The 14559-nt window shown below is 33.8% G+C and overlaps 6 protein-coding genes across 6 annotated transcripts; 3 read left to right on the forward strand and 3 right to left on the reverse strand.

Moving 5' to 3' along the window:
- Positions 1 to 81: 81 nt before the first annotated feature.
- On the reverse strand, positions 82 to 1977 carry TAH18 (NAPDH-dependent diflavin reductase; the record flags this gene model as incomplete). The annotated part of the gene is made up of 1 exon (XM_041552551.1): positions 82 to 1977. One exon carries the CDS (start codon positions 1975 to 1977, stop codon positions 82 to 84), a length of 1896 nt encoding a protein of 631 aa, XP_041408485.1.
- An 836-nt stretch (positions 1978 to 2813) lies between these two features.
- Positions 2814 to 3575, reverse strand: KABA2_10S03872 (pyridoxal phosphate homeostasis protein; the record flags this gene model as incomplete). Its single annotated transcript, XM_041552552.1, has 1 exon — positions 2814 to 3575. One exon carries the CDS (start codon positions 3573 to 3575, stop codon positions 2814 to 2816), a length of 762 nt encoding a protein of 253 aa, XP_041408486.1.
- A 1632-nt stretch (positions 3576 to 5207) lies between these two features.
- On the forward strand, positions 5208 to 8027 carry IST2 (Ist2p; the record flags this gene model as incomplete). The annotated part of the gene is made up of 1 exon (XM_041552553.1): positions 5208 to 8027. One exon carries the CDS (start codon positions 5208 to 5210, stop codon positions 8025 to 8027), a length of 2820 nt encoding a protein of 939 aa, XP_041408487.1.
- A 543-nt stretch (positions 8028 to 8570) lies between these two features.
- Positions 8571 to 8825, forward strand: KABA2_10S03916 (uncharacterized protein; the record flags this gene model as incomplete). The annotated part of the gene is made up of 1 exon (XM_041552554.1): positions 8571 to 8825. One exon carries the CDS (start codon positions 8571 to 8573, stop codon positions 8823 to 8825), a length of 255 nt encoding a protein of 84 aa, XP_041408488.1.
- A 623-nt stretch (positions 8826 to 9448) lies between these two features.
- On the forward strand, positions 9449 to 10603 carry KABA2_10S03938 (KH domain-containing protein; the record flags this gene model as incomplete). The annotated part of the gene is made up of 1 exon (XM_041552555.1): positions 9449 to 10603. One exon carries the CDS (start codon positions 9449 to 9451, stop codon positions 10601 to 10603), a length of 1155 nt encoding a protein of 384 aa, XP_041408489.1.
- A 341-nt stretch (positions 10604 to 10944) lies between these two features.
- On the reverse strand, positions 10945 to 11667 carry RTS3 (Rts3p; the record flags this gene model as incomplete). Its single annotated transcript, XM_041552556.1, has 1 exon — positions 10945 to 11667. The coding sequence occupies one exon, from the start codon at positions 11665 to 11667 to the stop codon at positions 10945 to 10947; it is 723 nt and encodes a 240-aa protein (XP_041408490.1).
- Positions 11668 to 14559: the final 2892 nt, after the last annotated feature.

Below are 14559 nucleotides of genomic sequence, written 5' to 3' on the forward strand. Positions count from 1 at the left end.
ATACACATATTTACACAAAACATATAATCAATCTGACAATTATTATTATCTAGCATCTACTACAAACGTGATACTGTTTTTCTACCACGTCTCTTGTAAATATCTATCCTCTCTTTCCATCTCTTTCAAATAACTGGTAGCCGCTTCATCATTAGTAAAACCACCCCATTTTTTTAACATCTCAATCACCGTCAATCTCACCTGGATAGGCATCTTCCCTGAGGCACCACATAGCACAAACAATGCTTTCTTCTCCACCAACAGGTTCGTCACAAACTCTCCAAGCTTCCAAAGAACATCCTGCACATACTTCGTATCCGGAGAATTCTCTCTGTCTCTAGAGAACACAGGATGCAATTCAATACGACCCTCCTTCCCCCATTTCTCTAGGGTCTCCTGATAGATATAGTCCTTATCCTTGAATCGACATCCGAAGAACAATTGTAAGTTGTCACATAGTTGAGGTTCCTCCTTGATGACGGACATCAACGGCGCAATGCCTACACCGGGACTCACTAGTACCATTGGGTTTTGCTTGTATTGCTCCCGGATTAAATGATTATTATAGATGTTGTAACGAATCACTTCACCTTCTTGTAAGTGGGCAATGAAATTAGTACAGATACCCGTTCTTATCTTTCGTAACATTGTCTTATATTTGACAATTGCTACAGTCAATTGGATGTTAGGGTCGTTGGGAGCACTGGAGATAGAATAATAACGAGGCTTGATCAATGGAAGGTAGTCCAGGCAATACTCCCAAGGTAGTCTTAACGACAAGAAATCCTCGATGACCTCGAGAATGGATCTCCGAGGCCTATTGCAATAGTCGTATAGTTCTTGCATATCTTGATCGGTGGCGAACTCTTTCAACTTGTCACGTTGTTGTTCTAATTGGCCCTCACCACGTTCCATCCTGGAGACATCAGTTGCAAACATCCAGATCTTCATAAATAGACTGGTCCTTGGAATACATGTAATATCACAATGATATTTTAGAATGTTGCGTAATGTCAACGGCTCTATAACACCTCCAGATTTTAAAGCATCCGGAATCCCATTGGTGAACTTCAGTGGTTTGTCAGCGATAGGTAACCAATGGTCCTGTGTATCAAGAAATTGTTGCACTGCTTTATCAGAATTACATGGGAAGATCGATGCTGTGTCACCAGCTTCATAGCGATCCTTATGATCCACATTATTGACATTTGTGAAAACAAATTCTCTAACATCTTGGAAATGATCCGGAGCAGTTATCATTTTATTTTTTTTTACTTTACCATATCTTATCGCTGAATCGTTAGTAAACTTTAATGGTGTTGTCACCTTCACATCGGTGTTATCACTTTTGGAATCTTGATCCAAACATAAATGACTCTTAGGTTGTAAATAGATGGAATCATCAATAGCAACTCTTTCAACCATTTGGCCATCCACTTTTCTTTTTGGGAACTTCTTCTCTACGTATTCTAATACTCTCTTCTCATATTCAAAATATACTGACTCAACACCACTACCAGTACCTTTATTACTCCCAGCCATAGCTTGTTCATCAGCCTCTAATCTATCAAAAATCTCAGTGGCTCCTAATTGTTCGACCATTCTAGCATGTAATTTTCTAATGGCATAATTAAATTTAGGATATGATGAATCACCAAGACCAAAAAAAGCAACATTAATATGAGATAAGAAATTCTCAGGTAAGTTCTTCCTCTTAAGGAACGACCACAACGTCTTCTTGTTCTTGTCTAAGAATGAATGTTCATGGCAATTTCTAGGTAATTCACCTTGACCAGTAGTCGCACATAGAACAAAAAGATATCGCACATTGATAATATCAGTTGGATTAAAATCACCAACAGTTGACAGAGTATGTGGATAATGAAGCCTTTGTAATTTATAGGAAAGGATCTTGGCAAAATCTTCCGTATTACCGGTTTCAGAGCCATATAGAATAACAATCTTATTCGGAGCCATTTCTTTCAAAGGTGTGTGCAAAATCTTCGTTCTTTAGTTTTAAATGTAGAATATAAAATAAGAGACAATTGTTACTAAGAAAACATATAAAAAATGTCTCCATCGATTTTTATTTACTTGTTTATTATATAAACAAGTCCATAATATATGCTTATTAATACAAATATTAAAGTGAAATGAAATGAACTGGCGATGACATATATCTCTCTTTCAAGTCATCACGGCTTTCATTTCCTTAAAATTTCAAATTTTTCAGTGCCGCGATACCACAACTACTACATCTTTTTATCACTATAAAATGCTCATTCATAGATGAAGAGGACTCAGAAAAGAAAAGTTTTCGCAGCTAAAGGTCAGAGAAATTTTGAATATAAGCTTGCAAAAATATTGAATAAGGAATACTCTCAAAATACTAAACCTTTCCTTTTATAGATTACGGGACATAATGAGTCAACGGGTAAGTGCTTTAGACTATAATCTTACAATGCTTTAATTTCTTATGCTTGTCTTCTTATCGAGAAATAAAATTACTTCGAGGATGAACGACATTGTCAACCTTTAAAATCAAAGGTCTCGTCTTGTGTAATTTAAAGTTCGAACTTCAAATTGTCTTGTATCAACTAAAATGCAAGATATCTATGTATAAATGTTTTAAAAAGAGATTATCACTTTTGTTTTTTTATTTACGTTTAGTAACCAATTTCCAATTTCTTTGATTCATTACAAATTCATAAAAATATAATAATTTTTCAAAAACATAAAGAAATATTTAAATGCAATAAAAGATCTTTTTAAAAATATCATTCATTAATTAATTGTTTGTGTATATAAAATACTTATAAAATTTTGGCTTGATCCTTTGGTGGTCTAACACCAAAGATATCTGTACCAATTCTTACCTCTGAAGTTCCTTGCTTTATAGCCTGCTTAAAATCGGCACTCATACCCATTGATAATCTTACCTTTGAACCAAATTTCTCATCAATCTTTTGTTTCCATTGAACTAAAGTTGAAAAATCTTTATTTTCTTCCCCCTCAGTATGAGATACATCCCAGGACCCAATAGTCATTAACCCACTCAGCGTAACATATTTATTCTCATCAGATACTAAATATTGTACCATTTCAAAGATTTCATTTTCATCCTGTAGACCAGATTTTTGGTTCTCATCGGACGTGTTAATTTGAATGTCACATTTAATGGCTGGTTGATCCGGTTGATAGTTACCTCTAGCTTCATTCAATTTCTTGGCCTTCTTTAAGGAATCCAGGGTTTCAATATATGCTAAATTAGGTACTTTTGCCAAATCTTTACATTTATTTGTTTGCAAACCACCAATGAAATGCCATTTGATATCTGATGGTAACAATTCAGCTTTCTCTACTAATTCTTGTACGTAATTCTCACCGAATTCTCTGACACCATGATCGTAAAGGATCTGTATATCGCTAGCCGGTTTCAATTTAGAGACCGCTAGTAAAGACACAGGTTCGGTTGCCCTAGCATTGGACTCAGTGTCAATCATGGCCTTAACATGGTCGAATTGTTGTGACAGTGAAGCTTGTCTCTGCGAATCGTAAGAGATCTTCTTACTCATTGTGGTGTAATTAAAAATAGTAGTATATAATGTGGGCAGTGTTTTATAACGAATGCTTTTTATTGATCTAGTTAGCATTCCACTACTTAATAGAAAAATAATTATTCAAAAAAACAAAAACACGGTAAGATTTAGTTAACAAACACTGACTCACAAGTCGATTATGAAATATATCTATATCTATATATATCAGATGTAGTAAACAGGGACAAGGTTATAATACTTACAACAAACGAAGTAAAACAAGTTATGTACAAGATTCCTTCTTTATTGCTCTTCTCAGAAAAAAAAATTTACGATCTTGAAATTGTTCCTCTCCTTATCCCCTTTCCTTCCCATTACAATCACCGCAGTGCAAAACAACTCAATACTAAAATATATGATTATATAAACAATGCTGAAAAATTTTGTAACTTTTTTTTTCAAGTTTTCTTACAATTCTGATAATTGTAAGGAAGACAAGAGTTACTAGCAGATACGAATGGTTGATTATGTAAATCTTTCTATATATATATGCTCGTTCAAGATATGTGACGTGAAGAGTCGAGTAATCGGTTATTGTCAGGATGAGTGCACGAAACGGCAGTCTATCTGATTTTCAAGATGATATTAGCAGATCGCTTTCCATATCGTATTCTATTCTTTATCATGTTAGTTCTTCACCAATTGCCCTACTTCCGAATTCGGGAAGGGATCAGTAGCCATCCTTCAAAGATGCTTCTACGGGGGTATCATTCACTTGAATAGACGGAACGGTATTACAACTTGCAACAGACCTTAAACAATTCAGAAAACTTGTAAAAAAAACAAACAAAACAAAACAAAACATTGGATGTGAAGAAATGAATAGATAAACAAAGACAGCCACTGCCCTCTTGTTGTTTCTTCCCCTGTCTCTTGTTTAATAGAAGACAGGCAGAAACACTGACCGAATATTGAGTAGATCTTGCATTGCTTACGGTAATACGTTGTCCCTTTTACTTAGAGGGGGCCCGAAAGACTGCGGAACAGCCAAAACTTCTCCACGATATTGACAACAACAACATCGAATAAGTTTAAACAGTTAAATATGTAACTAATAGTTTAGGTGTTTTTCTAATTTATCGATATACAAACAGGTAATTGGGCATCTAATTTAACTTCTGTGATTTTCTCTTTCTCTCTCTCTGTCCCTTGTTTTCTTCTATAACTTTAAGAAACCAAAAATGATAAAACAAAGAATAAAGTGAAAGAAACCTTCGTAACGTTCGTTATTATATAATTAAAAAGGCAATAGAAAAGAAATATTGAAGGTACTGTCAGAAATCATATACCTATACTTATATATATATATACATAACGATACTTGCTATTATACCATTGACAAATTATTTTTTGTCTTCTCGAAGTACTCTATAGTTTATAGTTATAAGTGCGAATATATATTTATAAAAACTTCGCCATTAATAGGAGAAAACTATTGCTGGAACGAATTTTTTTTTTTTTTTTTTGTAAAAGCCCTTAAAGAAGTACAACATTTTATTTTCAAAATAGAAGTGAATTGATAAAGATAAGCAAAACTGAGAATCATAGAAGTTAACCACTCTTCAACCTAATTATATTTCTTTCAACCATTTTTTATCTAAATAAAGGATGAAAAAATATACTACGTTGGAGGAATTAGATCCAAATTGTGCGGTTGTCTTCAGCAATGAACATCACAACAAGAAAAATTTATTAGCATTGTGTGAAGCATTCACTAATGAGAATAATGTTTCGATAAACATGAGATTTGAACATGGTTATCAACCAACGGCTGATTATTTGTTCTTACGTGTAGATAGCCCAGATATTGATGTTTTTTTAACTACTAGTATTAAAGAATTAAGTTTTGTTCAGGATATTATACCATTATATGATACGGAAAGATCCAAGAAATTAAATTGGTTGTTCGATAAAACATTCAAGAAAAATATAAAAGCTTTACCAAGTGATGATGATTTAAAAATTCTAACCAATTTAACCAATTATCCAAAAATATCCTTATATTTTGCATTTTTCAAATATTATAATAAATGGTTAGGATATTTAGCTATACCAGGTATTTTCGTTTATTACTATTCTAATGGTAATTCATGGGAATTCAATAGAGGATTTACCATTTTGAACGTCCTTTGGTCTATTGCATTTATTACCTCATGGATTTATAACAAACAATTATCATATGAATCCCTGTTCGGTTCATTTAAATCAGTTTATTCCATAATTGGGTTACCGGATGGTTCAACTCCAGCTAATTCTGTGACTTCAAGAACATTCATGAATTTATTGTTTGTCCCTATCGTTGTTTTGTTTGGGGTTCTACTTGTAGCGTCCCAGTTTGCATGTTTTCTATTGGAAATATATTTGACTCAAATATACAATGGTCCAATGGTACCACTATTATCATTATTGCCAACCATATTGATCTCTGTATTTGTTCCAGTCATATCCGTAATTTATAATAAGGTATTTGTTGAACCATTTATTACTTTAGAAAAACCAACTAATAGAGAAAAATCACGTATTGAAAAAAATTTCATGATTAAATTCTGTTCAAGTTATATGCCTTTACTAATCACTTTGTTTATTTATCTTCCATTAAGTTATCTTTTCACACCAGAGACGAAATTAGAATTGGGTTTAAGAGGATTCCCAGTGAAGGCTGCAGATTATATTGTAAACACTGATCGTCATCAATCTCAGTTTTTCTATTTTATAGTCACGAACTCATTCATCCTCTTTGCCACGGATAATATTGTTCCTATAATCTTGAACCGCCTAACTGCGAAGGCAGTCGCAAGAAAAGAAGGGATGAAACAACATCAAGCCACCGTCGAGGCCAAATTGACCCGCCATGGCAGTAGAGACATGGACATCTGGAGCATCGTTAAGGGTTATCAAACCAGCGCCTGGGGTGAATTCGATGCAGACCTCAACTTCCAGAAACTTGTCCTTCAATTTGGGTATGTAGCCATGTTCACCACCATTTGGCCAATTGCACCAGCTATCCTATTTGTATTCAATGTCATTGTATTGAAAGTAGACTACTGGAAGGTAACCAATGCTAGCAAACCTAAACTAATTCCTGGTGTGCTTGATATGGTCAGTACCATGCCATCGACAACTACTAGAGGGATCGACATCACTAGGACAAACACAGAGATGGCTCCATGGAATGGTCTATTACGTATCATCGTTTGGCTAAGTACACTAGTGGCTCCTACATTGACAATAATGTATCGTTCATGTTATTTACCAGGTGTTGGTGGGACACCAACTTTGAATATCAACAAGGACATGGAAAGTAAATGGTATAATCATAATCCAATAGTTTACAAATGGTCCACCATTCTTCTTACTGCGGTAATTACTGAGCATATCGGTATTGCCATATACTTTACCTTGAGAAATAGATATATGTCAATACTTCAACCAGTTATAATGGGAGGTTTTGTTCCTACCATGAAAGGGGAAATCAATTATGCCAATGAGAAACAAGTAGAAATTGAAACTGTAGATGAATTAGCGCCAAGAACCCAAATCAATGAGTTTATCAATGAGACTAATGAACTAATCCATAGAGAGATCAAACGTACAGAGCAAGAACATCCTAATGATATAAAGGAGAAATCTCCATCTGTTGGGGTCTCATCATCTGATTCTAGTTCTGATACAACGTTACCTCCAACCTCCACTACACCACAACTTTTGAAAAGTACTCCAAATTTAGATTTACATAAAGTATCATCTGTTGATTTAAGAGCACCAATTCAGGATACCAGTAAACTTGGTAGTTCTGATTCTGAAATTGCTGGTGCTACTGTCCCAAAGACGATCCCTACATCTAAAAACTTCGACTTTAGAAACCTTTCTGAACAAGCCACTGTAATACCATCAACGTCATCAACGTCAACGTCAGTATCGTCAGCATCCCAATCTTCAACGCCACAGAAACAGCCACCACCACCAGAACAACCTAAGGCATCTACACCATTGAAGAATATCATTGCAACAGCGAAAAGCAATAAGCCTCTGGAGGACACCACTAAGACAAACACTGATAAAATTACCGTTCCACATAGAAGTAATACGAAGAAATCAGTCAAGAATCAGTCATCCTCTTCCAGTAAGCCTGCTACTATAGTGGTTACCGAGAGTAAAAAGGGAACCAAAGATGCATTACCACAACCACCGAATGTCCATAAGACTGCGCAGCAAACTACAGCGTCATCCATCCAGTCGTCGACCAAGGATACTCAAAGTAACAACTCCGGTGCTAGACGTAAGCAAGATGTTACCGTAGCCAGACCGACCAGCAAGAAAACAAGACCTAAATCCATGGTGATTGCAGATCCGCAACATCAAACCGACATAGAAAAGACAAAGAAGAAGAAACGTGGTATCCTGGGTAAGATTAAGAATGTTCTATAATAGATTCTGTCATAAATATTATAAAAAATGTAAAGTACTGACCATAACACCGTAAACTAGCTTATTAATATTACTAATATAGATATATAGATATATAGATATATAGATATATAGATATATAGATATATAGATATATTAGCATATCACGTAGTACGACAGCGAGGGTAACTTCTGCGAGGGTAACTTCCGCGTGAAATAAACGAATAAAAAAATCCGCAATTCGAACCGCTTCCATTTCCATTTCCGCTTAATTTTCTGGTTTTTCTTACTAATAGAAATCGAGCTGGTGGACCTTTAATTTAAGGGATGTCACCAGCAATAGAGCGATGGGGCAGAAACAAAAGACAGAGGAGGATTCTCTATTCTCCATTTTATTTGGGGAAAAGGGCTCAATTAATATATAAATAAGAGATCAAATGAATCTCAAGAAATTTTTACTTCTTTGTTAATAATAATATTTTTTGGGCAAATACTACTATCAGTGTACAAAGAAAGAAACATATCAACCAATAAATATATACATCACACGCATACTATTACCTAATGAGCAATACAAATATACTATACAAACAATCTGACAATATGTCTAAATCTACAAATTCTTTCTTAAAGAGTGCTCCAGTGGAGCTTACTACGGTGACTGGGTATAAAGATTTTGTCAAACGTTACTCCCATACTTCTTTCACCACGGTGTTAAAGGAGGATCAAACAGAAGGGTATGTGATCAAAGACGGAGACGTGATTGCTACTGTTCTCGGAGATGCTTTAAAACATCTAATTGAAGAGTCACACTGTTAATATTAGCAATAACAAATTGAATTCCTTTGTTGTTGTTATTGTTAATAGATAGCTATCTCTGTGTACTTTCCTAAATATAAACAAGAAACCAACTTACATACACATATACTCATTTACATACATATATATGCATACATAGATAAGAATAATACACAGTTCATTTGCCTTGTATTCAACTTCAACGTACGACCTTCTCCTTTGAAATAATATTTGATCTCATCTCATCTCATCTCATCTGTTGACTATATCAGTATAGTAATAATGATCTGGTAGTGAGAGATTAATGCACCGCACTCACGCTCCCTCTTCAGATTTAAAGAGCGAAGACAGAGAAATACAGAATTTTTTATTCGCAAAACAAAAAAAATGCAGAGCGGGAAAGTTTTACAAGAAAAGGAAAATCAACAAACAAAGAGAAAGAAGAGCATTAGACCATCAACCACCACCACAGGAACTGAATATCTATATATAATACTGTTTATTCAGTGTTGAGAAAGAATAGTACCTACACAGAGTCTGTAAGTTGCTATTTGGAAAAGTGTACATTCAGAATACACGTTCACAGAGGCAAAGCTCATTACTTTTAATATATATATATATATTTTTTTTTTTGATCAACCACAATGTCTGACTCAAATACTAATGAGTTTGAAAGTGAAACAGCTAGTGAAAACGGAAACTCAGAATATGAATTCAATACTAGTTATAATGAAGGATCCAATAATACGTTTAATGAGATAGATAAAGTCTCTGACGATTTACCGACATATCAAAGATTTATGTTATCATTAGATGAATGTGGTAGAATATTCGGTCCCCAAGGTCAATACTTAAGAAAAATTAAACAGGATAATCATGTTAAGATAGATGTCACCGAAAAACAAGTTGGTTGTTCCGATAGAATTTTAACTTGTGCAGGTACTATTCAAAATATTAGTCAAGCAATGACTGATATTGTATCATTATTAATAAGTAATCAACCAATTGAAATTAAAAAATATCCATTTTATTTCTTAAATTCATTCTTACCACCACCTGAGTTATCAGATTTTAATACAATTTCATCATTAAATGAAATTTATAATATTAGAGTCATTTTAACTAATACACAGATTTCTTCAATTATTGGGAAACAAGGCCGTACTATTAGACATTTGATTGATGTTAACGATGTTAAGATTGTTGCATCTCGTAATTTTTTACCTGATTCAGATGAAAGAATCCTTCAAATACAAGGTCCAGCAGAGGCAATTGGTTCTACAATTGATGATATTGCAAAGACTTTGAATGCAGAGATTAATATTGATCAAATCACGGAAAGACATTATTTCCCACATGTATTAGCTAATAGTGAACAAAAGATTGTAACATTCCGTTCATCCAATAACAACAATAATAATACTGCTAGTAATAATTCTGCTGCTAGTAATGGTAATAGTAATAATCATAATAGTAACAACAATCAAAGAAGATCTTCAAGATCTTATGAAGGTCAATTTCAAGCTACTGTATTGATTCCAGATACTTTGGTTGGTGCTATGATGGGTACTAGAGGTAATAGAATTTCAAATTTAAGAAAATTCACACATACAAGGATTGATACAGGTAAGATGGATGATGTAGAATCAAATTATGTTGATACCGCTAATGAAACATTTAGAAAGTTTATAATTAGTGGTGATAATATGGACAATGTTAAAAAAGCTGAAGCGTTATTAAATTCCAATTTGGAAAGTGAAATTAAAAGACGTGAAGAAGCTGAAATTAATGATAATTAAAACCAATATAAAAAAAAAATAATACTTAAACTTAAATCCAAATTTTTTTTTATTTATTAAAACAATATTTTGTAACAGTATACTTATCCAGATATATATATTTGAATATATATGTATAAATTTTTTTCCATTTTGCATTTAACTATATATATATATATATATAGTTAAATATTTAAGCAAATTTATAATAAAGATGAAGAAGTAGTAATAAGAAAAAAAGTTTATAAAAATCAACTAGATCAAAAAGAAAAAAAAAAGAAAAAACAAGAAATTCAAATCAAATCAAATCAAAAAAAAAAAGTTAACGAGTTTATACAATTGAATATGATAAATATTCCATCTTATCTCAATGGTAGTATCTCATTAACTTTCTTTTCATGATTTTTAAAATGAGGATTATTTTCTAAAGAAAGTGTACTTGAAGTTCTTCTCTTTCTATTATTCGTGTGATTGTTATGATTGTAATGATTTATTGATAAGTTTTCAATCCCTACGGCAGATGAGGACGATGAAACAATTGTTGAACCATTTGAAGAAGAAGGGATATGAGAAAATGTGAATTTCTTAGGTCTTAAGAAATTCCCTGTTATTGAGTTGATATTAGCAGAAGAAGAAGAAGACGACGACGACGAGGATGCAGGTGTATGTATTGGGAAAATAGTATTTGAATTAACGTTACTTGGTCTACGTGATGAAATTGGAGTTGTATACGTGCTTCCATTATTAAATGATCTTCTTGGGGTCAATGGCAAAAGTTCTTCCATATTATTATTGGTATCATCATCGTCAATTATTACTTCATCATCAATGTTATTAGTAGAGGCAGACGATGTGCCCGTTGAATGGCGACGAAATTTCCTACGATTATTATTTAGTTGATTTCTTAATTTAGTATTTTCCTGTTTCAGGTAATTAATTTCTCTTAATAGACGAACCACTATAGCATCTTGTTCATTTTCCATTTTATTTATTATTTCTTCGCATGATAGTTTAGAATTTGTATAATATTGAGAAGATTGAGATAATGATCTCTTATTCTTTGTAGTGTAGTTAGTTTGATCCATTATTGAATGATAAGGGGTTGCAGTGGTTATTTCTGAGATTAATATCGTTCAAGAAAAAAAAACAACAAACAAATAAAAGAAAAAAACAAATAAAGATTATTAATCAAGAAATTACCTCATCAAGGTTCCTTTATATATATATATATAATATATATTTAATAATCATATTGTATGATTATTAAATTAGCAGAGGAGGGGAAAGGAGAAACAAAAAAGAGGGAAGAAGAAAGGTCATACCCGAGAAAGAATTACAGACAATTGCACATGTCGGAACAAGTCGTATATGTCTTTACAGTATGGTAAGTTACGAAAAAGCGCAGAGATGCAAACAGATTGCGAATTTAGGAATTACAGATAAGACAAATTCAAGAGTTGTACAGTTGATGAGATAACCTTGAGTTCTCCTCAACTAACCCGATCTTAACATGTTCAGAAGTGTGTGTCTTCTTCTTCATATCACAACAGAATACAGGAAATGTAACTAGTAGTAGATCATCTCATCTCTGTCTGTGTGATCCAACCTTCTTTCCTCGCCTCAGTTCGCTATCTTACCCATTTTTGTTGGCCCTTCTGTGGGTGTATGACACACACCCACCCACCTCTCTGTATTACTATCTATCTAGCTATCTATCTGTGATTCACACGTATTAATATCCCGTCCCATGCCATGCCATCCCGTATATATTCCTGATTTGGATGCGGCAGTAAAGTATGACGCACCCACACAACACAACAGATTGAGACTGGGAATGGCATCGAATGGCACCCACCCCACCCGCCTACCCGTGGCAAGCATCCCGTGGCAAGCAAAGACTCCTCTCTCTCTCCGCTTGCTCGGCTTGTCTCGGCTTATCAGATACGAACTGATAAGCCCCCTCTCCTCTCTCTTTCTCGCCCTCTCGCCCCTTTTTATTGCTGTTGTTGTCACTTTGGGATTGTGGAAATTGACAGCGAAATTCAAAGGAGGAACAAGCGAAGCTGAAAGAACCCAAACGAATCTGGTCGAATCCATTTACTTTGCTATACGTTATTTTGCTGACACAACAGAATATACATTACATACACAAGCCACAACAACATCGTTCATGGTTTGTTGTGGTTGAGGCGGCTTTTTCTTGGCGTTCATTGCGAGATGCATTGTTATTTAATCTCTTGACATGATACTGTTCCGCCTATATAATTGTCTTCAACAGATATTCCGTTTATTTTGTTGAATACTCCGAAGTCTCATTGCTTGTGGTGTATGGCTGATAACACGACTGCTAATTACATGTGGCTTATCGGTGGTCTCATTACCAAGAAACATTATTATACTGCTCATATACGTAGATTAACTTGACGTAGCATATGTACATACACACACTATTTCAACTTATTATTGATCAATTGAGTGGGCCCCAGTAGTAGAAGACTGGCAAAAACAACTAATCCGGTAATATCTACGACTGTGCATAAATTGGAGAGAACCAGTTCTGTGGTTGTTTTTTCTCACTCAGACACGCTACACTACTCTTGGCTTGCCAGTGGCTCCATCCACTCCTGCTCGAACGGGGTTTATGTTACAACGCCGTCTTGCGAATCTTTTCACCGGCTCTCAAATCTGTATACGCTCCTTAGAAAACATATTGGTGATAAGAAATAAATTAGAAACATATTGGAAACATAACCATTTTTATCTTGGGTATAACTTCCACCCAAGAAAGAACTTGCTTATAACAACACTTACCAGATGAGAATCGAAATGACGCTATTCTTTATTAACCTTGCTTATCACCCCCCCATGAATACTCGAATTTATAAACCTAATCAGCACAGGCGGTAATGGGAAGGAGCTCCACATTATTTGTTAACGAATGTGTTGGTGCGGGTTAGATATGTCGAATTTACGAGGTAACTCTTTATTGAAAGTATCAGCTAAACAAATAGTATACGTGTATCAATTATATAATATTCTGTTTCCTAACATAACATATTTTATGTCACGGTTTAAAAAAATGATCTTACTATTTATCCGGGAATGGCTAGTAGTATCTTTCCAATTTGTAACAGTCTTTGGAATATAATAAAACACTATCAGACTGATTATTTTCTAATATGACGATATGGTTCTCGTTCGCAGTTGTGCCTACTTCCCTACATTTCGTTGTGAAACTGCAAAATCTATCACAATTTTTTCTGTAATAGATAATCAGAATTGAGAACTGAGAATTGTTTTGTTTCACCACTTGTACTAACCGTAGTACGACGTACCACATAACATATTTACGCCATTACCGGAACCAAATTCAAAAATGTTTCGCCACCTTCCTTGTAGAGAACCTGAGATAGAGGTTTTTCCTTCTATTAGTCTCTTCAAGTTTTGGGTGCTTTAATTCGGACATTTTATAACATGATAATCAATCGGTAACTTTATATTATACATATTAGACATATTGTAGAACATTTAATGTTCTGTATATATTATATTTACTGCTTCTTTTTATGTCTTGTATTGTGATGATACTTAGTGATGACACATATGGGTAAATGTGCATAAAGGTATTTATTTACCTATGTTAAAATTAAGTGTGATATATATCACTCTTAATTTCTGACAGGAACAACGAATAATAATCATTCAAGTGTACTTGACAGATATTAAGTGGGAACAAGATATCTAAAATGTCCTAATAAGAACTAAACATTTCATTAGGTAATAATAGTTTACGTATTAAGAGAAACAGAGTTTCAAGAAAACAAATAATATATAAAGACAAAATTCTGAGCTTACATTCTAAGTTAGATTCGATTTGTTCTATAAATTATATATAATAATAAAAATACATCTACAATTAAAAGAAAAGAATAACAAGTGTATTTTGCTTTCTTAAGATTAGATCCCAAGATACATCT

Source organism: Maudiozyma barnettii (assembly GCF_903064755.1).
Source record: "Maudiozyma barnettii strain CLIB 1767 genome assembly, contig: KABA2_10, whole genome shotgun sequence".
Taxonomy (NCBI): Eukaryota; Fungi; Ascomycota; class Saccharomycetes; order Saccharomycetales; family Saccharomycetaceae; genus Maudiozyma; species Maudiozyma barnettii.